The 26,737-nt window shown below is 41.9% G+C and overlaps 3 protein-coding genes, 2 long non-coding RNA genes and 3 other non-coding genes across 15 annotated transcripts; 6 read left to right on the top strand and 2 right to left on the bottom strand.

Moving 5' to 3' along the window:
• Positions 1-2,237: 2,237 nt before the first annotated feature.
• LOC125751023 (uncharacterized) lies at positions 2,238-4,726 on the bottom strand. Its single transcript, XR_007400489.1, has 3 exons — positions 4,472-4,726; positions 4,193-4,310; positions 2,238-3,295 (listed from the first exon to the last, which is right to left on the bottom strand). It is a non-coding gene; the product is annotated as an uncharacterized LOC125751023 (long non-coding RNA).
• A 55-nt stretch (positions 4,727-4,781) lies between these two features.
• b3gat3 (beta-1,3-glucuronyltransferase 3 (glucuronosyltransferase I)) lies at positions 4,782-8,648 on the top strand. 2 transcript variants are annotated; one of them, XM_049029447.1, is made up of 6 exons: positions 4,782-4,941; positions 5,466-5,571; positions 5,822-5,912; positions 6,012-6,348; positions 6,652-6,942; positions 7,813-8,648. In XM_049029447.1, exons 2-6 carry the CDS (start codon positions 5,484-5,486, stop codon positions 7,909-7,911), a joined length of 906 nt encoding a protein of 301 aa, XP_048885404.1. In that variant the 5' UTR covers positions 4,782-4,941; positions 5,466-5,483; the 3' UTR covers positions 7,912-8,648. The 2 variants fall into 2 exon arrangements, with proteins under 2 accessions (XP_048885404.1, XP_048885403.1); XM_049029446.1 differs by having other exon boundaries at positions 5,759-5,912.
• A 3,653-nt stretch (positions 8,649-12,301) lies between these two features.
• Positions 12,302-15,729, top strand: sb:cb1058 (uncharacterized protein LOC394209 homolog). Of its 6 annotated transcripts, none has more exons than XR_007400545.1 (4): positions 12,357-12,424; positions 12,954-13,533; positions 14,358-14,965; positions 15,131-15,729. XR_007400545.1 is itself a non-coding variant. In XM_049029810.1 (4 exons), exons 2-4 carry the CDS (start codon positions 12,973-12,975, stop codon positions 14,502-14,504), a joined length of 609 nt encoding a protein of 202 aa, XP_048885767.1. In that variant the 5' UTR covers positions 12,357-12,424; positions 12,954-12,972; the 3' UTR covers positions 14,505-15,729. The 6 variants fall into 6 exon arrangements, 3 of the variants coding, with proteins under 3 accessions (XP_048885766.1, XP_048885767.1, XP_048885765.1); XR_007400544.1 differs by having other exon boundaries at positions 14,358-15,064; XR_007400543.1 differs by having other exon boundaries at positions 14,358-15,064; positions 15,098-15,729.
• Positions 15,730-17,873: 2,144 nt separating this feature from the next.
• LOC125750760 (uncharacterized) lies at positions 17,874-20,396 on the top strand. 2 transcript variants are annotated; one of them, XR_007400416.1, is made up of 7 exons: positions 17,874-18,010; positions 18,448-18,536; positions 18,744-18,777; positions 18,955-18,981; positions 19,183-19,244; positions 19,577-19,661; positions 19,865-20,396. It is a non-coding gene; the product is annotated as an uncharacterized LOC125750760 (long non-coding RNA). The 2 variants fall into 2 exon arrangements; XR_007400417.1 differs by having other exon boundaries at positions 17,953-18,014.
• Positions 18,580-18,652, top strand: LOC125751260 (small nucleolar RNA SNORD26). Its single transcript, XR_007400579.1, has one exon. It is a non-coding gene; the product is annotated as a small nucleolar RNA SNORD26 (small nucleolar RNA).
• On the top strand, positions 19,329-19,400 carry LOC125751262 (small nucleolar RNA SNORD31). The gene has a single exon (XR_007400581.1). It is a non-coding gene; the product is annotated as a small nucleolar RNA SNORD31 (small nucleolar RNA).
• Positions 19,725-19,796, top strand: LOC125751261 (small nucleolar RNA SNORD31). Its single transcript, XR_007400580.1, has one exon. It is a non-coding gene; the product is annotated as a small nucleolar RNA SNORD31 (small nucleolar RNA).
• A 1,498-nt stretch (positions 20,397-21,894) lies between the features above and the next one.
• Positions 21,895-25,850, bottom strand: arl2 (ADP-ribosylation factor-like 2). The gene is made up of 5 exons (XM_049028991.1): positions 25,616-25,850; positions 25,082-25,192; positions 24,684-24,846; positions 22,718-22,798; positions 21,895-22,488 (listed from the first exon to the last, which is right to left on the bottom strand). Exons 1-5 carry the CDS (start codon positions 25,678-25,680, stop codon positions 22,354-22,356), a joined length of 555 nt encoding a protein of 184 aa, XP_048884948.1. The 5' UTR covers positions 25,681-25,850; the 3' UTR covers positions 21,895-22,353.
• Between the last annotated feature and the right edge of the window lie 887 nt (positions 25,851-26,737).

The raw sequence follows: 26,737 nt of genomic DNA, 5'->3' as shown, positions 1-26,737 counted from the left end.
AAGAATTATAAGTTATTGAAATCACCAGCCTGAAGCTGCCTATTTTTGTACTATCAGTATATGGTACTCCTTCAATCTTTGTGTAACCGTCTCGAAATTTGGCGAGTTCCAGATCTTCATCCACAAGGTGTATCTACAAAGTTTCTAAAAGATCCTCAAAATCATTTCTGAGTTATCATGCTAGCTTTGAGAGTGTGTGTGGAGAGGTGAGGGACAGTTCCCAAAACCATTCCCCGTCTGGTGAATACAAACTAAACCGTCTCATGGTCTCTGTTTAGAAAAAAACCCCTCTAGTCCACTAGAGGTAACTTGTATCATAAACCTGTATTTAGCTTTGCTCAGGTTTAAGAAGAAATTGTGCCCCCATCCCCGCACCCCCCAAAATGAATATTCAGGGTTGCCATCTCTCACACATCTGGCACTAGACTCACGCTTTCAGACTTTCATGGTCACTGAATAAATCTTATGGCAGATGCATACTATTCCATTATAAACCTACACCAAAAGTGTTGGGGTAGCTTGTCTTAAATTGCAAATCAGCACTCCAACCAGCTTACCAAAGTTAGCAACCTTGAATATTATCAGTACAGTATGGTCATATGTATGTCTTATGCAGGTAAAAAGCTTTGAAAAAAAAAAAATCCCTCATAATTATCGTTTTATAAATTACGAACAAGCATTTCCTCCATTAATGTCGAGAGTGCTGGTCTATCTACTCCATGTTCATGTAGCCTAGTGAAGGTCGGTTCTTGTAAAACAAACGATTTTATTGTAAAAACAAATGAGAAGGAATAAAAACGGGCGATTTAACTCCCAGTAGGCCTACCTCTTTCGAGTATGGGAAACAATAAAATTGAATTAGTATATTTAAAGGTTTGTCATTTGCTTTATAAAAATACATTGAAACAATCCCTGGGCCAGATGCGCATGTGCAATGAATTTAAACGCGTGAGCGACACCGATGGAGAAAAATGCTGGTGTTCGCAAGAGGGCGGTAGCGAGCCATGCGTACGGTAAGTGACAGCGTCACTTGAAAATAGAGAAAGATAAATACAAAGTTATTACTTTGCCCATGGACCGCGGAACGGGGGGCGGGCTGACCAGTTTGGAGCTTTATTAAAAATAAAGTGATGAACAATCATTAGAAAAAAACGCATACAAATAATTTAATGCAAACCAATCAAGGTCTATTAATATAAGTCTGAGGTAACGAGGCGAGGGTAACATGTTGGGTTACTGATTGAGTATTTGATATTTATCAATCGGCAGGATTTTTAGGCTACGTTTACTATAATATTACGTCATCTGCAGTATTAGCGAATTAAATCTCAACATGCATTGAGATGAGCAGGATTCGAGAACTGTGGCAGAAGATTGTATCTGATGTTTTCAAAACTAAACAGACGAGTGGACATGTCTTTCTGCCCGCCTCATTATCACCCCCCTTCCAGATATATTGCATGTTAAATTGGCTCATGTTGTTTTGAATCTGTCGCGTAATCGAGCGTTGAATCGGTTATTTATAATAAAGTAAACCGGAACTAAAATCATGTGAGACGAACGATATAATTATCAGGAAGTTAACATATCCATTAGGCAAGTTAGCGCAGAATAAAGATAATGTGGAATGCACTCTTTCGGTATTGGATAATATCCTCTTTATTTTTTCCCCATCAAACGTTGTCTTGTGATCCTTGCATGCTGTGCACTCACTCGTTGCTGTGTCACGCATTTCGACAGATCCGACAGTAACGTATTACCGTAATGATTTCTACTTTGAATCTGGTCTAAAATACACAGATATATTGTTAATGCTTAATTCGCATGGATTTATTTTTAGTTGTAATTTTGCGAGGGAATGCAGAACAGTCTCAGTATAGCCTAATATTTCCCAAGCCTATCCCCTTAGGTGTTTAAATCCGTTCCACAAACTACAGATTGTTTCTGCCTGATGTATATGCTGAGATAAATTGTACCTTAAGGCATTTCTCACATAACGCCATCCCCGCTAATCTGGTTAGGCAACAAAAACACACGAATCACGTCGATCAGACGCCACCCTCGCTCTTGCACAATCTGACCAGCGACCGCACAGCATGTTGATAAATTCCCACCGAGCGATGAAAATGCAACAGCTATGAATATACTACTTGTATCCTGCATGTGCCAGAGCGGATAAGAAAACAAAGATTAGGAATTCCCTTAATGCTCTAGTTGTGTGGTGTGAATTTCTTTCAGGAACATTTCAAACACTTTCACGTTTCTGTTTTTGGGAAGAATTCTGTTTTTCTTTAATTCCTTTGTTACTGTCAAGGTTCAATCTCCAGATGGAAGAGAAACGTGTCTTCTGCATTTTACCATGTTTCAGTGGTTTTTTATCAGGTAATCAGAGCCAAAATGCAAAGCTTGTAATAACTTGGGACACACAACTTTGAATCAGCAGATCTGCAGTCCTTGCTGGCCGAAATATGGCTGTTCTTATTGTAGAATTCACAGATTTTCAGTTTGCCACTTAATGATTGACTTGTCATTATCTGCTTGACTTATGCTCTCCATGATTGTGCAGTTTCGACAGAGTCTATGGAGAGCTGCAGGAATGAGAAGAGACGGTGGAGAAGTGGCAAGGGTGTTGGTTTGGTTTCAACAATTGGTAGGGGCCAAATCAGCCCTGAACCCCCAGTTTGGCTAAGCACATACGCTATCCCCACTGTCTTGGCATGGATAAGTCCCTACTTATGAGGTTATATGAGGTCACGATAACTCATTAGTCATGTGAATTCAGCATCTGTTTTTCATTTGACATACGGTGGTGCTGATACGTTGTTAAATGCAGTAGAAACCCTCAGATTGTCAGAAAGAGGCGAAGCAGAACCTGTCAAGACCAGTTTGATAGCAAGGCTTTGATTGGCAGATTGATTTAGTTTACGGCAACATATGCTGATTACTAACATGAATGAAGTAACTGCACGTTAAAGCCTGTGGCCTGGTTGATGTTTTAAGTGTTGTAATTACTTCCAAGGAGAAAAGGGCATTGGCATATGGTACTGCAGAATAAGCTGATAAACATGAAGCCAAGATCTAAAGGTAGGCTATCAATTAACTTTCAGCTTGCAGTGCACAGTTTAGGGATATTCCATAAGATTTTCTTTCCAGAGTCCAAGTCAGGGTAAGAAGTATGTCCTTAAAAGAATGACTCATGTTCTCAAAGCTCACATTCGCTTCCTCACACTATTTCCATCCCACGTGGTGTATATTGTGTCTTGAAATCTCTTTGCGCAGGCATATTCCTGGGAGACTAAAGACAGAGTGAGAATCAAAATACGTTTAGTATCCCGGAGGAAATTATCGATAACTACAGACAGCACAGTACGCAACTACACAAAAGACATATAGACAATGCTGCATAAAACAATTTCTATATCATCATCTGTTCAGTCGAGTACGACTCTCGGTCACTCTATGGATCTATGCTTTCCATGTCTTCTGAGCTATTGTGACTCCTTTCAGTTCTGCTGCACTCAGTTCAGTATCTTCCTTGACGGTACCTAGCCAGCGGGTCCTTGGACGTCCTCACCTTCTTCTGCCGCTAACCATTACAAGCATGACGTCCTTCTCCACTGATTTGCTTCGTATGATGTGACCAAAGTAGAGCTTTTGCTTTTTTTAAATTTTATTAAAATATATTAGGCCTATTAAACATATGGAGATGGGAATAAGTAAGTGGGTGAGTATGAAAATAAGTAGAATACTGTGGTGAAAATCCCGCCCCCCCCCCATCCGTGTTCATTATGCTTTATTGTCATTCGCGTTACTTAATCTTTATCATCTTAACTTTTTTATAATATATCTGACACCGTATTCTGTAATGATCTGACTATTGCATATATGTGTACGCTAATGGACATGTGGTGTGTCGCCCCCCGCCCACGCGCTGTAAATCCGGAACCTCGCTTTATCGAACTCTTCCCGACGCAGTTGATGAAGAGTTATGCTGTCAGTTATTGCACAAAAAAATAAATAAATAGGCAGATATTTATAGAAATAAGAAGCATTGCCAAGGTGCCCAGATTGAGTTACTGGTTGTACAATCTGATAGCTGGTGGTAGGAATGATTTCCTGAGGGATGAAGCCACGCCACGCAGGAGAATATGAACCATGGGGAATCATGCTGCCGTTACTCATCACGACTGACCTCCTTCAGTTTAGCTCCTTTTTAACAAGCCACTCTCTCGGCTTCATGTCTTTCTTCTTCTCCTTCTGGGTTTGGTACAATGCTGGAGCTCATATTGCAGATATCAGAGCTGAAGTGTCTGAAATAAAACGACCATACTGTATATTATGTGTCGCTAGCTAATTAATAATTAGTTCCTAGCTAAGTGGCAATATTTTTCATCATTCATGCTCTGTATTTCATATCAAGATAGGACATTACACCTCTCTACACATTATATAAATGTCGTTAACAACTTACCAACAATTGAGACTGTATTATAGGCATCCGTTTCATATTTTAAACTACCCACTGATATATTATATATAGCTCTCCATAATGGATACTGATATATCAATCCTGTTGCTGTTTATTTCAAGTGTTTCAAATAAAGTTCCATATTTAATGTGGTCTCTTATTATTTTATGGATTTTTAAAACATCTGGGAAAATTACTTTAACGTTAATGTACTATATGCAAACGGTACTTCTATAAGAATTGTTTTCCTGTTATCCAAACACATTTTTCTCTGATAATTATAACTAGGAACCAAGTATAGATAGCCGAGTTTAAGCAGGAATTCGATGAGGAAGCACAACGAAAGCGGAAGTTGCTGGTGTTGTTAGACGTGAATGGCTTTGGTCAGATTTGGCGAGTTTCTGGAGCGATATCAAAGCATCTGCTCCAAGGTCATGACAGGAGATAAAAATATCTATATCCATGCAGTACCGGTAAGCGGTGGACATCAATCAGAGAAAAAAAAAAGACATTATTGACCAGTTCGAGAACCATACAATAGATGCCGAACTGTAATTTCTGCTAAAATTTTTAACTTCGCCGTCGTGAATCAAGTCTGTCAGTTATTCATCTATGAACAGTGAAGGGCTTGGATTTCTTGTTATTGCCGGGAATGGTTCTTTTGCACAAAACCTTCAATTATTTTCCCGATTGCTGTTTTTAAACCATAGTGCTGAACATTTATGACTATTTTGTACCGTGCAGAAAACTGGATTTCAAAACGCATTTGAAATAACTATGGTTTTACACAGTTTCCACATTCCCATATATGTTAATTGAATAGTCGTTTATTGTCCTTCAACATGAAGCCCTCTAGGTCTGTTCTCGTCCTGTTCACGCACCCCTATTGATTTACATATAGGGCGCGTATGACTTTTTAAATATTGCTTAGAAATAAACATATTATTTAATATCAAATAGCTGTTTTAGTGTTTTGACGGTCCACTTTATGCATCAGTTCTCCTAGCAATCCACCATGAGGCTGAGGTTCAAGCTGAAGACTGTCTTTATCCTCTACTTCACTGTCTCTCTTTTGGGGCTGATGTACGCCCTTATGCACTTGGGTAAGGAAAATAACGTTACACATTTTTCAGAGCATGTTTCCTGGTAAGTGAGCCAGGTCAGGTGATGTACTGTAAATGCCGCATTATGCAGAATGCTACATGTTCTTTATGCGTGGCTTGGTGTTTTGGAACTACGACGCCACTTACTGTTCTAACGCATATACATGGTTGTCTGTTCACCGTTAAGGTCAGCACTGTGAGTGCAGTGAGCATGACATGACGAAGGATCGTACCATTTCCCGCCTTTTAGGGAAGTTACACAGCCTCCAGGGGCACACAAAGAAAGAACCTACCAAGCCCCACCTGCCAACCATTTATGTAATCACACCAACTTATGCCAGGTATTTCCTGAAGGCTAAAGCCATTTCTGTCGGGGCTCTGTGTCATGTACATAATGCCATGCTGTTTCTCTGTACTATAATAAGTATATTTTCATCCAGGCTAGTCCAAAAGGCTGAGCTAACCCGACTGTCCCAGACGTTCCTGCATGTACCCCAGCTCCACTGGATTGTTGTGGAGGACTCATCCCAGAGGACCGACCTGGTGTCACACTTCTTGGAACACTCGGGCCTGGTCTTCACTCATCTGCACATTCCTACCCCACAAGATCGCAAGCTCCAGGAGGGAGACCCCAACTGGCTGAAGCCCCGTGGCGTGGAGCAGCGGAACGAGGGGCTGCGCTGGCTGAGGGAGAACATCTGGGTGGGTGAGGCGGCTGAGGGTGCGGTTTACTTTGCAGATGACGACAACACCTACAGCCTTCAGCTTTTTGAGGAGGTAGGGAATGGGCTTTCTGCCTTTTCGTTCTGTTCGCTCCCTGCATATTAATCCCCACATTACTCTTAGTGTTGTTCTCATCCATCTTAGTCGTTCATAGACAGTATTTTCCCTGTTTATTATGATTTGCAGTAGTTGTTATTTAATATAAATGAATTAATTTGTAATCTGCTGAAATGGCAGTGAGATGTGTTTGAAGCACAGCTGGAAGGAGCCGTCAGTCCTGGTGGGGGAGTTTTACCCTCCCCTGTACTCTTACTCTCCCTTTTCCACCTCAGTGCTGTAACAGAGACTCTCCCGCAGATGCGGTGGACCCAGCGGGTGTCTGTGTGGCCCGTAGGGCTGGTGGGCGGCATGCGGTACGAGGGCCCCGTGGTGGAGCAAGGCCGAGTGGTGCGTTTCCACACGGGCTGGCGCCCCAGCCGGCCCTTCCCCTTGGACATGGCTGGTTTCGCCATCTCCCTGCGGCTCGTGCTGAGGAACCCAGAGGCCCGATTCGATGGGAATTCGCCCATGGGCTTCGTGGAAAGCAGCTTCCTGCAGGGCCTGGTAACCATGGAGGAGCTGGAGCCTAAAGCTGAAATGTGCACCAAGGTGGGCCTTCCCATCTCTCTCTCTTGCCATTTGCTAAGGTCTGGAAGAGTTTGACACCCAGCTTGTATTACTATCAGAGCTGGGAAATGTATCGCGTTTATGAATGGCGTTAATTTTAATCACGGTAACGCATGCTGAATTTCGACACTCAAATGAGAGAATAGTATGAGCAAAGACTTTTAATAGAGACCTATAATATTGCTTCCTGGTTGTGTGCAAGGTGAGAGTTTAGATTATGGATCGCAGGATCCCAGAATTCAAAGCTAAAATCAAAATAATCAGTTAGTATCTCACAGGGAAGCGGATGTTTGCCTGTTTTCTTTCTCGTTTTAATAAACTGCCAGGCAGAGGCATACACAGGATAAACATAAAATAATTTGCAGTATTTCTTTTATTTATGCCTTAAAATCTTAAAATTGTGATTGAAAAAAATAATTGTTTAACATCCCTACTTATAATACAATTTCCTCTTATGTTGCCATTTTTGAAAGTACTGAAATTCAGCATGTACTTGCTTACAGGTGTTTTTTTTGGGGAATGAGTAATCTGTACATTACAAGTTTAGTTATGAAATAGAATGAAATATAAAATTTGTTTTTAATTGACATTATCTTGACCTTTCAGGTATATTAAAATTGTCGTTTGTTGTTATACTGATTTAATTAAATGATTTCAACATGCAGCTACATAGGATGTTTTATAGATAAAGACCAATAAAGTAAAATTATCAACATGTTCCGGCCTTAAAAGTCAAGAAACACCTATTGGTGAAGGTCAACTGTAATGCCCAAGAAGCTGTGCTTTATGTCATACAGTGTATGGACTATTAAGTGACTGGATGTCTGGTTCTGTTCGGGCTTTGCTGTGCAGGTACTGGTGTGGCACACCCGCACTGAGAAGCCGAAGATGAAGCGAGAGGAAGCACTGCAGGCTCAGGGGTTGGGCTCTGACTCGAAGGTGGAAGTGTGAAGCAAAGTGCCCAAGAAGTGGATTAGCATAACCTCAACCTATCTGGGATTGGTTCCATGCACACTTGACCTGCCCAAGATTGCCTGGGACAAGCCTGGTTGAGATGTGAGTGCTGAACTCACCAAAGGGAAGGCTTATGATTGGATGGCTTATCTCTGGGGATGATGCAAGAACACACCCCCACCTAGAAAGAAGTTAAACTCTTAAAAACAGCCTCCCTCGCCTGTCAGATTCCCTTTGCATATCCTTTGCTCATTCAGACAACGGGGTCGAGGAGGTGGGCACTGCAGACTAGTGGAGAGGAAGAAAGAGGTTAAGAGGAACATATAGTAGGCATATAGCTATTTATAGAGATTAAAAAATAGAGGTCAAGGAAGGAAGGGAGGGCAGGACGAGCAACGTACTTGAAAAGCAAACATTGTTGAAATAGATGTTTCTTCATTCTTATCTGCCTCTCTCTGAAACACGCCTCGGCTAACTGTCCCAGTAGAATAATCTAGAAACAGCTTTGTACATAGTGTAAAACAATGGGAGAGCAAAACTATTTAATGACAGAGTATAATTGCTGGATGTATACCTGCCTTAATGTATATCCACCTGTATGTTCGCATGTGTGTATGTGGTTCAGATGGTGTTTAATGCTTAGGTTTGAATGTCAGTATATTATGCATGTTTCGTGCTTTTTGTAATGTATCCCGGTTCCATCCTTAAACTAATAAAACTCTTTCCACTGCTAAGACTGCGTCTTAATCATTAATCGGTGCCAAAACCGCCTGACTTGTAAGCAAGTCAAAGAAAGACGATCAAAAACATAAATAAACTAAATAGATGGATACATAAAGGATTATTATGCTCCCTACTGCACTGCATTTTGCTTCCTGGGACGAGGTGAAGGTCTAGTGTGAACTGGAAGTGGCTGGAAGAATAGAAAAATATTACATGGTAGAATTGGTAGTTATTAAGATCACAATTCCTACAGTTCTTATTGGGAATATTATACATAAACAGTGAAAATTATTAAAAAAAAAAAAAATATGACCAGAAACTCAATATAAATCATTATGAACTTAAAAAGAAATTAAATAAAGGCTGTACACCAGATTTCTGAGGTATCTGCAGTATTATATTTAGGTAAAGTGTTTGTTCCTTCAGTGGCTACTACTGGTAAACTCCCATTAAGTAATCTACATAAGCTGTGTGCTCTTTGTCCGTCAGAGTGTGACGGGGAAGGAGAACTTTGTTGGTACAACACAGCAACACTCTTTCGTAATTAGTCAGCCTCATGTGAGCACTTGTACCTCATTTATGGCTTAATGGTGGAAGCGTTCAGACCTGTTCCCAGAATGACCTTTTCACGACTTTATACGCTTTTGTTGACTACTCTTCCGGGCAAAGTCTCTTCCGATATTCTCATTGCCGCAACGTCCCCCATGAATCTGTCCGTGGCTTGAAAATTTGTCTCTTGCGGCCCAAAATTGAACATAATTTTCATTTTCTATATTTGTATGGCTGTTTTCTAATTCTGTGTTGGTGATTTTCGAAATTATGAAACAACATGACAGAGGAGAGGCTAGTTTTCATTACATGGTATTGTGCTAGGAATCTAAAGACTATCGCCCATCAGCCTATTGCTAGTTGTTGTTTTGGATGCACCTGACAGATCAGAAAATGACCACACTGTCCTGGATATATACCATACCACATGGCCGTTATCCCCCAGTAACTCCACTGAATCAATTCTCAATTTTTCTAAGTAAACATGCACCCTTTACTATTGCTATGTAATCTTAAATAAATGCTACTTTGACAGAGTTAATAATGTGACCTTCTTTTCCTTACTCTACGATGATCAGTTCTTCTTCAGCACTCTTCCAGTCCATATTTTTGCCTGGTAGGGAGCTGGGAGGGAGCGAAAACGTGGGCTGGCTGGGGGCCCCTGAGGACCGGATTGTGAAAGACTGCTCTCCACCATCACACTCACACAGTGTTGTTTAGATGATGCCTCTCTTTCCCATGCTATACATTTGGTCACTTGCACTATTCCACCTCTCAAGGCTTCCCCTACCAACTGTAATACTTACTGCATTTATTTTCTTCCCTTTATAACACAACAGAGAGCCTTATGAAGTATGACTTAGGTGGACATTGCTTGTCTGAACCACTGTCTCTTAACTCCCTGTAGGCTCTCTGCCTTAACCACACATCCACCACTGATGTTTGTGAATCTCCTAATCACAACTTAAATTTAGCTCAAGACTCATCCTCATTGACAGTCAGTGGCAGAGTGAACCGCCGCGCAAACCATGCATTTTCACCTTGGGGGCCCCCTGTAGGCCAGAAACAGTCAGTACACTAAACATGAAATAAATACATTCCTCGTTTAGGAGATTCCGAAGCAGCGTGTTAAACAGCCAGCTAGGATCTTCTGACTCTGCTGAATGGCTGTTTGTTTATTCTTTGAAACGTCCGAGGGGGGTGGGGGGGGGGGGGGGGGGGTGGGGGGGGGGCCCAAAGAACAACAACCACCTACAGTACTAACTACTTTTTTTGCTACTGTATACTGTTCCTCCTGAAGCTCCTTGTTCCTCAGCGATTCATTCTTTTATTCTTTTATTCTTCTACCCATTTTACCTGCCCATGTTCTTCTTCACCCCTAACCTCAACCATGACTGAAGATCTTCAGGCTCAAAACCCAAGTCATCCGCACAACCACAGGGCACGAATGCAGTATCTGTCTGTGATTGGCCTTCGTTGTATTATCAAAGCTTGCCTTTTATATTTTAAAGTGAAATTACTATATAGCGAGGTACAAAATGTCAAAGAGAATGAAAAATATCTGATATTCTCTGGTATTTATCTGGTACCTAAAACTGTGTAACCCAGCTCTCAATTTGTCCAGAGAGAGATCTTAAGTAACCAAACCCAAAGCCCATATATTTATGTATCTGAGCAGAGATACACGCTGTCACACAGAACTGACCACATGACCAGCGCTGCCTGGTGACTAATCACCCGACAGATACCCTCATGTCCTGTGACTCACGTTAAGAGCAGGCCAGCCAACCACAAGCCCTCGGCTGGATGGCAGACGCAGGCTTCAGCATGTACAGCGACCAGACGCACATCCACTACCTCTCCTCCAAGCAGGCGCTGCACTCATCTCTAAACTACACCTTGTTAACACTTTTTGCGTGACGCATAACCACCTCCATGTACAGCTGTTTCTCCATCACGTCCGCCCTGCTTTTATCAAAACAGACGGTCTACCCCCCTGCTTCTCCAAATGGGGATCATCAAGTTAATGAATATATTTTGAGTACAATCCTTCATTCTTGCTGTGGTAGGAATTTACTAAACGTATTTAGTAATGTATGTAAGAATTATTCATCTTTTCCAGGTATGCTGTTCTATCATGTGGGCCTCTCCCTCGGGGCAGGACCCGAGCGTCGCCATACAGCGGTCAGCACCACACTGGTTCCAATCCCCAACAGACCAGACCCAGTTGGCTCTCTGGAGGTTTTGACTCTATCCACTGGATTGAGACGAATTCTGAATTCCTTCGGTATTGTGTCTCTTTGGAGAGTCCTTGGTTACCGCTGGTCTGACTTTGCGTTGAACAAGCGGTTCCTCATGGAGTCCGGAATGAGGCACATTACCTGCATTGTGAGGCAGCGTCAGTTACGGCACTACGGCCATGTGGCACGTTACCCTGACGGTGATCCGGCTCGCAGGATCCTCATTGCTGGAGTCTTGAATGAGGCACATTACCTGCATGGTGAGAGAGCGTCAGTTACGGCACTACGGTCATGTGGCACGTTACCCTGACGGTGATCCGGCTCGCAGGATTCGCATTGCTGAGGACCCAGGCGGCTGTACCTGGCCAAGGGGGCAATCACGTAACTCCTGGCTGCAGCAGATAGATGGCCATTTCCGGAGGGTGGGACTGGACCACATGTCATCCCGAGGGGGGGGAGGGGGCAATCGGGATCCTGAGGTATTTCATCATGTAGTGGTTGCGGCAGTGCGCTGTGCCAATACTCCCTAACCTGACCTCTCCCAGTTGGTGATTCCATACAGTTACTGACATGTCTTAACTTACTTTCTACCCTCATAATAACCAAAGATTCATGGTTAGAATGAATGTTAGACAGGGCAAACCATAAGTATTTTACTGTATTATCCCGACATAGAGATGTCATTAAAAAAAAAAAAATCTCAATGTACAAGAGACACTCAGAAGTAAATATGATTTTAAAAATGTTTGTTAATTGTTAGATAATATCGAGCACTAACATCAGTATGATGTTCCTATAGAGAGTAAATCATTAACGGTTAACTTTTTGTGTGTCTAAGCCAGGAGAGATACTGCATGAGCGCATTAAGCCAACGTCCTCTGCTACGTGTGTGTGGGTGGGTGTTTGCCTTGGTGACGGCAGGTCCAGGCAGGGTGTCTCACAGCAGAAAGCGGAGCTCACTGGTGGAACAGCACAGACGGATCTCTGACTGACTCCAGGTAAGGGCTTCTCTCTGTCTCTCACTATCTGCCTCAAGTGTTGCATTCGCGCATTTGACTGAAAGCGCATATATTTGAATCTGTTTTCAGCTACACAGATTGTAAAATTATATGAGTTCAGTTTCTTCGTGCTAAACTTGAAGAAGCAGTGTATCGCTATGTAAAATCAAAATAGGCAGAGAAGGCTTCATTCACTATGACATGAAATAAAATACGACGCATAATACAGAGTGTAATAATGTATACCTTTATACACTTGATAACTCGATGTTTCTAAAATGGGTGATTAAAATGTGTTATAATGCATTGGATTATATAACTGGATATTGAAGAGGAACAGGTGAATCACTGGTTAGCTCTGTGAAATGGCACCGGAGTTCAGATTAACCTTAAATATTTCAGTCAAAAGAAAAACAATTTTCAGTAATATTGTTCTTGCATCAACCTGAGCTGGGAAATATTACTCTGATAAGTAACGGCCACGGATTTGTAACTGAAATCAATTTCTTCTCAAATTCTGACCAGACAGACAAAGAAAGGGAACGACTATGACGATTGGCAAGACACGTAAGAAGTCCCTCAAGTTCCTGGACCGGGCCGATGGTTCTTACTGGCTCCTGGATGAAATGGAGGTGCCAAGAGAGGGAGAGCCGATACAACAGGAGCAAGATATAGGGAGGATGGGAAGCGGAGATGAGCGGGAGGCACATTCCACGCCATCGCGCGTGCGGAGTGACAATCGCGAGCCGGACGTTTTTGATTTCAATACAGGCATGATGGAGGATGACGGGACAGCCATGCTGCTGAGGAGGAAACCAGGTCGCATCAGCGCCCGCTGGAGACGGAGGGGCGGCTCCAAGAAGTGGTCAGACCGTCGTACGGAGGTCTATTCCACCAACAAGGAAAACGTGGCCCCCCCAGCGCACATGACGGAGGTACCGGCACACACCGAGACAACGGAGCCGGCCAAACTAGTTCTGCTCCATTTCTCTATGAAAGATGATGAAGATGATAAGGTTCTGATTTCTGAGAAGGAAACCAAGAACAGCCAGCATGCGGAGGAAGAGATGAAAGCGGTGAAGAAGAAAAGCCTGAGGAATTACACACGGGTGAGGGTCTAGGCTTGGACACTTATCTCTTACATGTTCTGCTACCTGTTTATGCAGTTGAGCAAGCTGGTGGTACAATTGGTGGCACAACAGCAGTATCCTATTGCCAGTGTTACCCAATGACCCTCATTCCCAGAGTCCTGCACATAACCGCAGGCTGGTACCGGAGAAATGGGCTCTCGCTGCACAGACCGTAAAGATGCGCGGCTGGGCTGCGTCATGGCGAACCCTTGGCAGCCCTAGCCTGAATTCCTGCTGCTAAAGCACTTGCTAACAACCACTGGGACAATACTGTTCCCCGTAGGGGTTGATTAAACACACAGCCAACTGCTGTTGAACGAACAGCAGTAGACAGTTTTGTTTCTTAAGTGCCAGGAAACACTGCCAAGATTTAAACAATAAAGTACAGAATATCCTACTTAATTCAGTATAACGAGTGACAAATTTAAGGTTATACTTTTACTGCTTCAAGAAATGTTTTGGAGGCATTTTTCTCTCCCCCTCTTTTCTGTTTACAATTTATACACCAAGAGGGATGAGGGTATGCAGCTGAGAGATAAGGCACACGGTCGTATTTCTATATGTACATGGTCAGCGACTGTCATCTGAGGGTGTTTGAGGCTGAACCTTGCAAGCAAATGAAGAACCAGACCATCTGTCTGTCGGCATTCCTCTTTTGTTGTTACTCTGTGGTCTACGTCAGCATCGATGCCAGATGCTTATAACTGAACCTTCACCATGTGCCTGTATTGACATAATCCACAGCAGTGGATTGGTCTTCTGAGTATCTGTGTTGGAATCACCTATTCGTTTCCCCCTTCCAGGCTATTGACCGAGCTTTCCGAAGAGGCTGGGAGACCTTTGTTGCCAACCTGAATAGTGTGACTCTCAGTCCTATCTCCGCTTCACCTCCCTCCTCGCACTCACCGACAGAAATTGGGCACCGTTCCTCACTTGCGGAATACAGATAGAACAAAGCCCAGGAGGCACCTAAAGGAGAGATTAATCAATCTATTGTATCTTGATATTACTGTATTTGGAAACGCTTCATTTTATCTGCACCTTCATAATGCATTCATTATGCACTCATAGAACACTCAGTGCACCTTCATAATGCATTCATTATGCACTCATAGAACACTCAGTGCACCTTCATAATGCAAGTACAGAACATTCATAAACAGTAAGTATACCTTAACATCTTAATGTACCTTAACAGCTTTATTTTATATTAATAACAAATATATAATAACAACATACAATATAGTATTCATATATGTATAATCATATGAAGTTTGTTATAAATGTACATTGAAGGTGAAGGTATGTTAGGATGTGAAGGTACACTTACATGCTGCTTATGAATATTCTGTCAGTGTATTATGAATGCATTATGAAGGTACACTGAATGTTCTAGGAATGCATTATGAAGGTGCACTGAATGTTTTATGAATGCATTATGAAGGGGCACTGAATGTTCTATGAATGCATTATGAAGGGGCACTGAATGTTCGATGAATGCATTATGAAGGTGCACTGAATGTTCGATGAATGCACTATGAAGGTGCACTGAATGTTCGATGAATGCATTATGAAGGTGCACTGAATGTTTTATGAATGCATTATGAAGGGGCACTGAATGTTCTATGAATGCATTATGAAGGGGCACTGAATGTTCTAATGCATTATAAAGGTCCAGTTAAATGTAAAGCTTTACCCTGTATTTTGTTTCAAGATGAACGCTTATATACATGTAAAACAAATTATTTACATTATTTTTTCCTGTATACTTACAGGCATTAGTCTAACATGTCTAATGTACAACACCTGCATTGTCCTTGTGTGACATCATCTTTCGACATTATCGTTCAGTTACCAGGTATAACAGGTGACCTCAGCCAGAGACCAAAGGTCTGCTTCTGTGACTAAGAAAGTTCAGTGTTACATAACTGAGTGATTGACTTTGAACGTCTTATGAGTATTGCTGTGACAGCGTCTTGGGCTATTTGGAAATGAAATGTGTATCTGCATAGGACAGCAGGACCATTGAACCCTGTACATATGCCAAACCACTATTAGTGAAAATCATCTGTAAGGAAAATGTTTGTAAAGAAATTTGTACATGCATATGATAAATAGCTCCTGTGACGTGATAACGTATGTACAGTCCAGTAATGAAAAACAAATTTCTGTTAAGCGATATGTATGATTTTTTTCATTTTACATTGAACTGCATGGCATTGAATGTTGAAGCGTAAGAGACCAATGATGCAACTGAAGTAGGATTGTCAACCGTGTTGCGTTACAGGTTATGTAGAAATAAGAAACCGGCTATTCAGGTATAGGCCTAATCATAGCAAGCCACTCTAAATTCAATTAAGTCCAGTTATTGGACATTTGCATTCAGACGAGCTGATCATAAAACTAAGAACCTACTGAGAGCCCAGCCCTGAAAGAGAGACTGGCTGCTTTAAAGAAAGGTCCCTTTACCCCTGCTCCTTACCTACAGTCAGTCAATCCAATAGGGGACACAGGCGCCTGCAAACTTTGAAAGGAGGTGCCGACCTGCTAGCCAATTTCACTCTGCCTTGGATGGGCCAACAGGGGTGGTGATGGATCTCTGCGACACCACATCGATTAGGACTGGTACTGACCGCCTTCTCATCTGTACATGGTCTTATTAATTAATATAAAGCAGTTTCTAATTAAGTGTTGCAGAAGACTGACCTGTACTTCCCAGTGGCTAATGACAGACAGAGATACTCATTATCATATATTATTCTGAATGTGTTTCACATGTTAGCCACCTCAAGACTGTCTACCCTCTGCTGCCTCACCCATCTCCAGATGGATTTGGTCCGTAATCATCCACAACAGCAGTGAATCAATCAATCTACTCCATTTTGAGTCATGTTCCTTATTCAGTACTGAGTTTCAGTTATATATAGACAGTCTTTTCGTTTCGGATTTTATTTGTTTGTGGTTCTATATTTTTCTGTTTGTTCTAGTTTGACTTAGCATCTTGACTCCTATTTTCCTATTTGCTGATTATCTGACCTCAATCAGTGATCATTTTCAACTTTGCAACTTGAGTCCCACTTAGTCTTTCAGTCAGCGGACCTCATCCTGCCAGGTTTGGGTACACAGAGGCTTGGCTCTCGAACGGCTGACAGGCCAAAGAGAAACGTGTGCACAGCTCATGGCGTGACTGTGGCGGAGCATATAACCAAAATTCCTATTTTCTTGGCGCTATAGAACCATTAACTGAGATATTGCCTGCTTCAATGAAAGAGTTAAAACAATATTAACTCGAATCAGCTGAATCCATTCATCTTCCACACCTGCATATTCACTACTGGGTAATGATAAGCCTCATAGCAGGTAAGGGAACACCTGGACTGGGATGGTACCCCACCGCAGGGCACACAGTCACACACTATGAGGTGAACATGAATCATCCATCCATTCACAATACGGTGTGTTTTTGCACTTTACAAGGAAACCAAGATGCCCAGAGGAAAACTGGCACAAAGAACAGACACGAATTCCACACAAAGTGTTGCTCTAAACCAAAGACTTGAATTAAGTACAATAAAAAAAATACATACCACTTAATACTTTAGAAGAAATAATACAATATTCACCATAGGTTTTATATAAATCCGTAAGTTTTCCCTTAACAATTACTCGCTTGTAGCTTTTGAATTATTGAAACTACAGAACTGTTTATCCTGGGGAAAATCTGAAATATTTAATTTTCCTGCCGATTGTCCTAGTGAGCGTCGCGGTAAAAATCTCAGATTATCAGACAGGGCTGGAGTGGCATTAAAAATCGGGTCCAGACTTCTGCCCATACAGGCCCACCAAACATACACACCTACGATGAAGTGTGGCGACCTAGGGGGGCGGTGGGTCCCCCACGGTGTATTTTGGCCCACAACCCCAAAGAGCCCCCGGGAAAGATGACAATCATGTTAACGGATGACGTGTAACACACGGAACAGGTTTTTAGTTAAGTTACCACAACTAAAACATATAGCAAGGCCTCCTGGAGCAGGCATGCGGCCAGAAGTAAATTTCGTGGAGGGTCCGGCACAACCTTGGCTTATTTTTCCGACCTTGTTCGGTCAAACCCGTAATTTCACTAGGTGCTGTGTGCGATGCTGCGCGCGACGCTGCGCGACATGCTGCCACCTGCTGTTCACCGGTCAAGTTGCACTGATTTTTTAATCTGCTTTTTGAATATGGCGCTCGGAGGAAATGACGTTATTTGAGTAAATTGAACGACTAATTAAATTTTCATTTTTTAATTTTAATATGTTTAGATGTTGTATCATAATTAAAACTTTAAGTATACTACGGTTTTTAAATATTTTTTTGCATAAACGTCAAACTAGAGGATCCTGGGAAACGGCGGTGGTACAAAACGTGGTGCTCGGCCGCCATCTCTGCCATTTCGCAGAGGAATCTGCATGAGGTGGGTGAGTTGGTTTTTTTTTAATGAAGTTTAGCGGTGGTTTGTGGCCAATTTATCTTTTAACTTGAAGTAGTTGTTAAGTATGCTAACTGTACATTATAGTGTTTGTAAATGTATTATTTTAGTTGCCATTATAACGCCAAAGTAACGATGCAGTTTTCCGAGGTCCATGGTCACAAAGCGTCCTTTTAGTCCACTATTTATCAAAATGCATGTTATCCATATTATAAATAAAATGATTTATTATTCCTTAGAATGATTTGAGTCAAGCTAAAACGCTTTGTCTTTGCCTTTTTGTGTTTGCGAGATAGAATAGCGTCGAAATCTAGTTGTGATTTAAATACGAAACGAGGGAGCAAATTAGTCCGATATTGCAGTTTTAGTGGCATGGTGCCTCGGTCGATTAGCATATTTTATAAAGTAAGTCTCTTATCCAGGAACGGAGTGCCGCCTGAGCACGTGTCTGACAACATGGCTTCCACTTCCTTCCCTGTTGGGTATCTGCTGGAATCGGGATGATTCCCAGGTAAATATAGACGTAATTTCTTATAATGCTAAATGTCCCATTGCTACAGTGATGATATATTGAACTCTCTCTTGCTGAATCCTTTGAAGAAACTACTTTACCAGATTCTGAGTAGTAAAGGATATCGAGTACTGGGTTAGCCATGAACGAGTAGTCTGATGTAAAGATTTTAACAGGAGATATTTTTCCCCGGTCCCCCTTCTGCAGATGTGCCGAACTCATCAGCGAGATGCTAACACAGGTAACGCAGGTTTCCGTTTTGATTACATGTGTGGAAGGAATTGTGATGAATTATAACTGACAAGCATATGTCTGAATTTGGTGATGCTACTCCAATTCTGAATTCCTAGCATATGATTATTGAAGGAGCCAGCTTGAGTTGCTTGGTGGTTAATGGGATTTCCCATTCTTTTTATAGGTCTGCTTCTAGCATCAAACCACTAAGGTGAGTAAAGGTTCTCAACATCAGGGTCTTGACGTTGGTAGTCGGCATGTCCGATAGGATGAACTGGGTCTTAACCCTTTGTTTTTTGGACGACTCATGTCTCATGGCAACCTAGTCACCAAAGCCCTGATCAGACTGCATCGGGTTAAATGTAACTTGCATCGATGACTGGAAATGGAGTAACTGGACTCTGTTATTCAGGGCTGCTCCTGTTGGCGTTTCATGGATCTGCCATCTGGCTGGAATAGGACCAGCCGTTGCAGGTAAATAGCAAGTAGGTTGAAACACTTCAGCACCCAGTGGGATGCTGGCCGCGGGGATCTCTGCACCCAGTAACAAATGTTAAGATGTGGAATGAAGATTCCCATTACCGCCCCAGTCTGACACTTTGTGACTGAGTGGTAGTTCTCTGACCACACTTGACCTAATTTCTCAAATCAGCCCATGCCGATTTTTAGCCTATGTCTGGGCTACTTTGCAGGGTGTTTAAATACCGAAGTGGAGCTGCAGTAGGTAGCTGTCAGGAATGGATCAATGAACATTAATGATGGAGCCAGCAGTAAATTAAACTTTTTCTGCATCTTTGTGATTTCAGGTTCATCTGAAATAGTGGAAAAGATCCCGACACTCAAGACTCGTACTGTAAACCGAGAGTGAACCTGTGATGTTTCACTCGAAAGGTTAGTCAGTCTGGCTGAAGTCGTGTCGCATCTCGCTCAAGATTCTTATATGAACCTGACATGTCTGCCAGTGATGAACTGTGTTACCGCCCCAGTCTGATTTCAGCTGACTGATTCGGTATCCTTCTGAACAGTCGACTGCAACTCCTGATGTTCTTATGAACTTGAGATTAGCACTAATCTTTTCATTTCTGTTCATTCAGGGCCTTCGGTGGGAGTGAGGTTTACTGATGGCAGCGCTGAGTGTGACTGCTCCCTTTGTGAAGGATTCAATATTGTTAAACTGTGGTTTTCCCCCCCATGTGGGTGTGCACGCCATATGTAATACACTTTTTTTTTTTTTTTTTTGCGGGGGGTCCACACAGTCTTACTTACGGCATTGTTCTTGATGTGTTTGGGCTGAGATGGGTAATTTAACACACGACTATAGTTATCTTCATGACTTTTAGCATTACTTAACTATTGACTGGTAATTAATCTGCTGTACTCTCAGACCGTGTTCACGCCTGGCGTTACCATGCATCTCGACTGACCTCTTGTAATCACATCTCACTTTGCAGCAACTTTAAATAAGCTCGTAAATCACTTCCATATGCAGAATCTTCCAAACGTTAAGAAATCACAAACTGTTGGTGCATTCTAGAGTAGACAAGCTGTCAAATGTTTTTATGGAATGCCATACTAAAAATGAAATCTGAAAATAAATGACATTTCAATGTGTCCTTTTATTTTGAATTCCATACAAGGTATATTTCATTGTTTGTCTTCCACGTATCATTTCGTAATACAATTTAATGATGCAAATGTGATTACTTAAGTTCAAACTATTTCACACAGTTAAACTTCACGTTGTAGGCATGCATTTTATACAGCGTTAACAGAACACCAATGTACGTGTTAAAAAGGTCTTTCAGTACTAGGATGCGGAATATTAATGATGTGGTTTTGACAATGTTTCCATGCGAAGGGGTTACGATGGTCCGACATTAAAAAAACATTCCTGCAGATTCAAACGTATGTTTTGGTGTTTTAGGGAGCAGGATGTGCTGCTGTCCAGGATGCAGTTTACTGCATGGTGGCCCACTTCCCACTGACTTATGTTCTGACATAAATCACGTTAATTATCGCTTCTGTGTTTAATGAGTGCGAACGTTACGCCCATATAAGGACGTCACTGAGTAGGCGGTCCTTCAATGTACCCTGGGACACATTCTAAAATCATGTGGCCAGACGTTCACGCCTGTAATTAGCGCTGCCCACTTGTTATTCGATCACTCGGAACGCTTGTTAATACCAAGTGTGCACAGGGCCTAAATCTTCACACTTTAGTCACTCAAGCATTCATGAAATTCTGCTTTCAATGCAAAATGGGAAACATACAGTTCTAAAACAGTAGGAATGTAACAGTGCGTTGTGAATCGATTTAAGGTGGAGATTCAATGCACTGAACTCGACTTTTCTTTTAAGGGTACAGCACATACTCCTGGGTTGGACACACTCGTTTTTAAAGGCTGCAGGCAGACAAAGTACAAATGCTGGAATGTGTATCTCCAAGACGTTGAACAGCAAGGGATGGACAGTTATTCATAAAGGAAGAGCTACCTGGTGTTTGCGCTGTGGTACTTTTGAGAAACGTGTCCCTGTTTTGCAGCACTGAACACTTCACGGTTAACATGATCTTTGGTTAAGGCATTCTCTGTGCTATGATGTTTCTGAGAAACATGACGATTTTTATAGCACAAAATGCTCGTTCTTTTAAGCTACTGCACAATGGTCAAGACCCTGAGGTAGCTGGTAACTAGCCAGTAAAAAGTCTTAGAGATGCACGACATATAGGTACCGAATGATGTGTTAGTCTTGGCAGATAACTTTGAATGTTGATAAAAGTGGTATCAGTATCAGAGCTAATGACACAAATGATAAAATAATGGACAGTATAAAGAACATCATTCTGCTCATCTGCACTGGCAAACCCCCCCACCCCCACCCCCACCCCCAAAGCATCACATCCTTTGAGGTGCTTCTCTTTTTCTGTACAATTCAGTAGTTGGGCTTTTGACAGTTTTAGTAAGTTTTAAGTTCTGTGATCCTCTTCTCTCTATATTCCATTAATATGTGCAACTAAGTTCCCATGGTAATATTTGCTAATGATTTTTAGTGAAGTTCAAAAAGGTTTGAGTTTATGTTATGAAACTCATTCCCTAGATAAACGAATCACTATGGAGCTAAGAACTTAAATACATCACATAAATTTATGTCCCTACAGTTGGAATCAAGACTTGTTACATGCAACAAGTGTCACAAAATCCACACAAAAATGTAACACAAAGCTTTTGTACACCTTTGACCAAGTAATTTGGCATGAAAAGGAGTTGATTTCATCCCAGTCATCACAGTTCTAAAATAATAATTGACTCTTTTACCGTTCACCAGTAAAGCAAAATATCCAAAAATATTCTCCTCTCTCTGGTACTAGTTGCAAGTTTCAATATCAGTCATTACAAAACTTGTACATTTCAGGAACATCATGCTTTAGTGTCAACCCACTAATTTCATCTCAGTGTGTTCTACTGAGTAAAGTTCACTGGGCATCTGCTGAAGATGTAGACCACTCATCTCCATGGATTTTCACAGCAGACGCTGCAAGCATTTATCCATTTCAGTTCACGTCGGTGTCAACTGTACAACTGAATTAGTCCGCAGTGAATATTCTTGCTGCGATGTCATTGAGTAGCCAATCGACACCATTCAGTAGGTTCTCACCAGTCACAGCACTGCATCCAATGATGCACCAGTGATGTGTCTTAATATTATCCAAAGCCAGGGCCTGCAGACAGACATGACAGTTACATGGACTGCAGAGTAATAAACTTACAATTCACAGTATAAGGAAATCAGTACGGCTGTATACATTCACATTGTTGCAAATAACCTTACAGAATCCTCACAGCACTTGGGAAGACAGTCACTGGCAGGTGGACACAGACATATGAAGACAACTGGAACAGTGAAAACATTCTGCTATCTATGAACTGTTTCTCCAAAAGGATGCTTACCTCTCGTATTTCATCCTTGGACAGCGCCCCAGGCAGATCCTGTTTGTTGGCAAACACCAGCAGAGTTGCCCCAGCCAAACGCTGTGCAAATGAGACAGGCTGAGCTACTCCACGACACCGCACATATCCATAATACCAGAGGAATAGCCAGTGCATTACTGTATGGAATTATGAATCGTATGAAATAATTAAGTTTCAACAAACTACGAAGGTTTTTCCACTTTAAACACATTACAGCGTACAGCAAATAGGGTAATCTGGTGCCCCGTTGACACTGTAATGCACTGAACTTGAGAGCCCCCATATGTGAGCTACCATGGTGATGCTGGGATGCAGAAATGTGCCACATGTAATCCACATATACAAGGATAAACTGAACTGAGCTGGTGGGTGTCAAAAAAACCATGATTATTGTAACGGCATCAATACACAGTTATTGGCTCACATAACCTTGGGGAGTCATGACTAACTCTTACGTAAATCGGAACAGTAATAGAATCGTGATACTTCATAAATCCCTGTGGGAAAACTCTTTTTCGGGTCACAGTGAAGGTCCACAGGGAGCTGGGGGTTAAGGGCCTTGCTAAGGGCCCATGGACATGCTGAGGCATGAACTTGCAACCTTCCGATCACAGACACAGAGGCTTAGCCCACTGAGCTACACACCCCACTGCCCATATGCCTCACCATATTCCGTTCATAGACCTTTAGGACATAAAGGCCTCTCTGCCCCAGGTACCACGAGCTTAGTTCATGCAGTTTTTCCCTCTTACCCGTTTGTTGATTAGTAAACGTACAGGTGTTATTACATTTACGTTTAATCAGTAGACACTTTTGTCCAACCTGACGCACGTCACCAACATAGTGTGGTCAAGGCTTAACTGCAGCTAGGCTGAACTCTCAGTGAACATTCAGTTATAAATAAGCAGTATTGGGACAAGAGTTACACAACATCTTCCAATAAGACTATTCAGGGACCAGAAGTGCCACTTAAGAATATGCAGGGAAGAGGGAACCTTTAGACGATTCCTGGAAGTGAAATGTAGATGTTTTTATAAAATACACCCTAACTCAGCATTTGTACGGCTAAATAAATACGTGCATGATTTCTTAACTGGCGTTTCCCTCAGTTAGTGTCTATCTACAGTTTTCATTCTGCATCATCACTCTAAAAGGTTTGTTGCTGCAAAATACTTCTTTTATGCAAAGTATGTCCGACTACCTTTATTATCACCATCTCAAGACCACTTAACTAATATCCTTTTGTCTAAATGTCATATGATTATTTTGAGTTTGGTCATATGCAAATAATTTCATACACAGACTGTTAGTAATGTGATATTTTTAAACTGCTTTCCTGTTGTATAAGTGAAATGATGTGAAAGTGATTAGCTGTCATTGCTGACACACCACAGCACACAGTGGACAACATCTAAATCTGTCCTCTGCATTTAACCCATATGTGACACAGCAGGGGGCAGCTAATTCAGTGCCCGGGGAGCAGTGCTTGGGGGCGGCACCTTGCTCAGGGCACCTCAGTGATACTTTGCTGGTTGGGGATTCGACCTGGTTGTGGGTCGGATTTCTCCAACCATTAGGACACCACTGTCCACAATATAAGTGTGATAATAAAGGAAATATTACGCCATTCTTAAATCAAACACTTGTTACAGCACCTTGTGCAATAAATAGCATTAGCCTGCGAAAGTATCAAATCCTCTAGTCAGGTGCTCCATTTCGGGACAAACTAGGAGCCCTTGCTTACATCCTGATAAGAGTTTTGGATAAGGCCTAACTCAGGTGAGGGTCGGCTTGGTGTTAAAATGGAGGTAGGATTGTGTACAAGCAGCTTAAACAATATAATTTCATACATCAGCATCAAGCCAAGGGTTTCAATAATTGAAATACAATAATAGAATAGCACACGCACACAGTCCTGAGTCTTGGGCCCCAGGCAGCACGTTACCTCTTCCAGGAGGAGGGAGCTGAGCTCCTGCCTGCAGTCCGCAAGTCGCAGTTTGTCTGCGCTGTCGACAACCCACACCAACCCATCTGTGCTCTCAAAATAGTTTCTCCAATAGGAGCGCAGGGATTTCTGACCACCAACGTCCCATATGTTGAGTTTAAACCTGCACCAAGTGAAAAAGTAGTGTAGCAATATGAAGGCACATGCAAGCTGTTATTTTATGCTTATGTTTTGGAACACAAACTATCTTGTGCGCAGGAATAAGCCAATCGATGTTTCAACTTTGTTGTATTACACTTAAAAGGGATAAGAAATCACTGTTCTCATTCGGCTCCAGTTTTGTCATTTTCCTACCTTTTTGATAAGCATTCCTAGTTCATAAGAAGTTTTAATCTTACCCTCTGTGTTCAAGAGTTTTTATATTGAATCCCAGGGTGGGGGAAATGGTGCTAACATCTTCCCCGTTGAATTTCTTTAATATGGTTGTTTTTCCTGCATTGTCAAGACCTCTATAATTTTTCTGTTAAGAAAATTAAGACCTTCTTACTCTACACACGTTCATCTCTTTCTTTTTAGATACACTTTAGACAAACTGACCGTGCTGTATATATAATAAAGCGAGAGAACTGTGACCAACATTATGAATGGGGAATGAAACGCCATGATGTGGTTCAGCAGCTACACAAAGAATCACATACAGATTCCTGACATACAGCGTAAGCTAACTAACATTTACATTTACAGTATTTGGCAGACGCCCTTAGCCAGAGCGACTTACATAAGTGCTTTGAGATAAATTTTTCCGATACTAGCTCAATAAGGATCCAACATATTAATTGTTTTACTAACTTCATTCACTTTTTCTGTCCCTTTCGTTATTAATCTCCATCATGGTTAATGCATCATCACCTGGCCGATTTAGAAAAGGATACAGCATCAAAAGTCGCATCTCTCGTTCTTTGTGCTTCATTTTCTTTAAAATGGTGAGTAAACCCATTTGACACTGCAGTAGGTTACTTTGTCTTAAATGAAAAATGAACAACCCCTTAATAAATTTTACGGAAATATCACTTATACCAATATTCCTTTTTTATTTATGAACGCCTGTCTGCAAGAAGCAACACACGCGCAGTTGCCTCCCAAAATACCCGGAAGTGCCGTCGACATAAAGCCCACCTATTTTGCTCTACGATTGGTTATTTTCCTATACGCGCGGGACGTTTTAAGGATCCATTGGATGTTGGCAAAATCAATCAAATCGTAAGCATTTCGATAAAGAGATGAACATCGAAAACTCGTTTGCACTTTTCTCTAGCAGCAGTTTTTACTAGCGCCACCTATGTCCAAATCATAGAGCCATATTCGTACACGTGTACGTTGCGATATTTGTACGGCATACGTATTCATTATTGTCGTGTGTGTCTTATGATGTATTATTTGTAAAGCCGTTTCAGACAAACGACATTTTATTTCATCATATGCCTGCATATTCTGAAATGACAAAAAAGTTTTACTTGACTTGATATTTATTTGCAGAGCCATAATATTATCCCATAACATAGCTTTTTTAGGAAAACCGACACATTGCTTTACTTGTTGGAATGTTTACTTAATTGGGAGATTTTTTTAATATATGTACATATATAATAACATATATATATATATATATATATATATATATATAGGGGGCGGCATGGTGGTGCAGTGGTTAGCACTGTCGCCTCACACCTCTGGGACCCGGGTTCTCCGCCTGGGTCACATGTGTGCGGAGTTTGCATGTTCTCCCCGTGTCGTCGTGGGGTTTCCTCCGGGTACTCCGGTTTCCCCCACAGTCCAAAAACATGCTGAGGCTAATTGGAGTTGCTAAATTGCCCGTAGGTGTGCATGTGTGAGTGAATGGTGTGTGAGTGTGCCCTGCGATGGGCTGGCCCCCCATCCTGGGTTGTTCCCTGCCTCGTGCCCATTGATTCCGGGATAGGCTCCGGACCCCCCGCGACCCAATAGGATAAGCGGTTTGGAAAATGGATGGATGGATGGATATATATATATATATA

This window comes from Brienomyrus brachyistius, chromosome 10, assembly GCF_023856365.1.
Source record: "Brienomyrus brachyistius isolate T26 chromosome 10, BBRACH_0.4, whole genome shotgun sequence".
Taxonomy (NCBI): domain Eukaryota; kingdom Metazoa; phylum Chordata; class Actinopteri; order Osteoglossiformes; family Mormyridae; genus Brienomyrus; species Brienomyrus brachyistius.
Note: the sequence above shows the minus strand (reverse complement) of the source record. Positions and strands in the feature narration are given on the sequence as shown.

What these genes read in the sequence shown, in the direction of transcription:
- b3gat3 (XM_049029446.1), top strand. Translation starts at nt 5,484, where the DNA reads ATGAGGCTGAGGTTCAAGCTGAAGACTGTCTTTATCCTCTACTTCACT. An exon ending in ATCACACCAACTTATGCCAG is followed by an intron (nt 5,913 to 6,011) that starts GTATTTCCTGAA and finishes ATTTTCATCCAG; the next exon opens with GCTAGTCCAAAAGGCTGAGC. An exon ending in AAGCTGAAATGTGCACCAAG is followed by an intron (nt 6,943 to 7,812) that starts GTGGGCCTTCCC and finishes TTTGCTGTGCAG; the next exon opens with GTACTGGTGTGGCACACCCG.
- sb:cb1058 (XM_049029809.1), top strand. Translation starts at nt 12,973, where the DNA reads ATGACGATTGGCAAGACACGTAAGAAGTCCCTCAAGTTCCTGGACCGG. An exon ending in GCCTGAGGAATTACACACGG is followed by an intron (nt 13,534 to 14,357) that starts GTGAGGGTCTAG and finishes TCCCCCTTCCAG; the next exon opens with GCTATTGACCGAGCTTTCCG.
- arl2 (XM_049028991.1), bottom strand. Translation starts at nt 25,680, where the DNA reads ATGGGTTTACTCACCATTTTAAAGAAAATGAAGCACAAAGAACGAGAG. An exon ending in AAAACTCTTGAACACAGAGG is followed by an intron (nt 24,847 to 25,081) that starts GTAAGATTAAAA and finishes CACTTGGTGCAG; the next exon opens with GTTTAAACTCAACATATGGG. An exon ending in CCAAGGATGAAATACGAGAG is followed by an intron (nt 22,489 to 22,717) that starts GTAAGCATCCTT and finishes GTCTGTCTGCAG; the next exon opens with GCCCTGGCTTTGGATAATAT.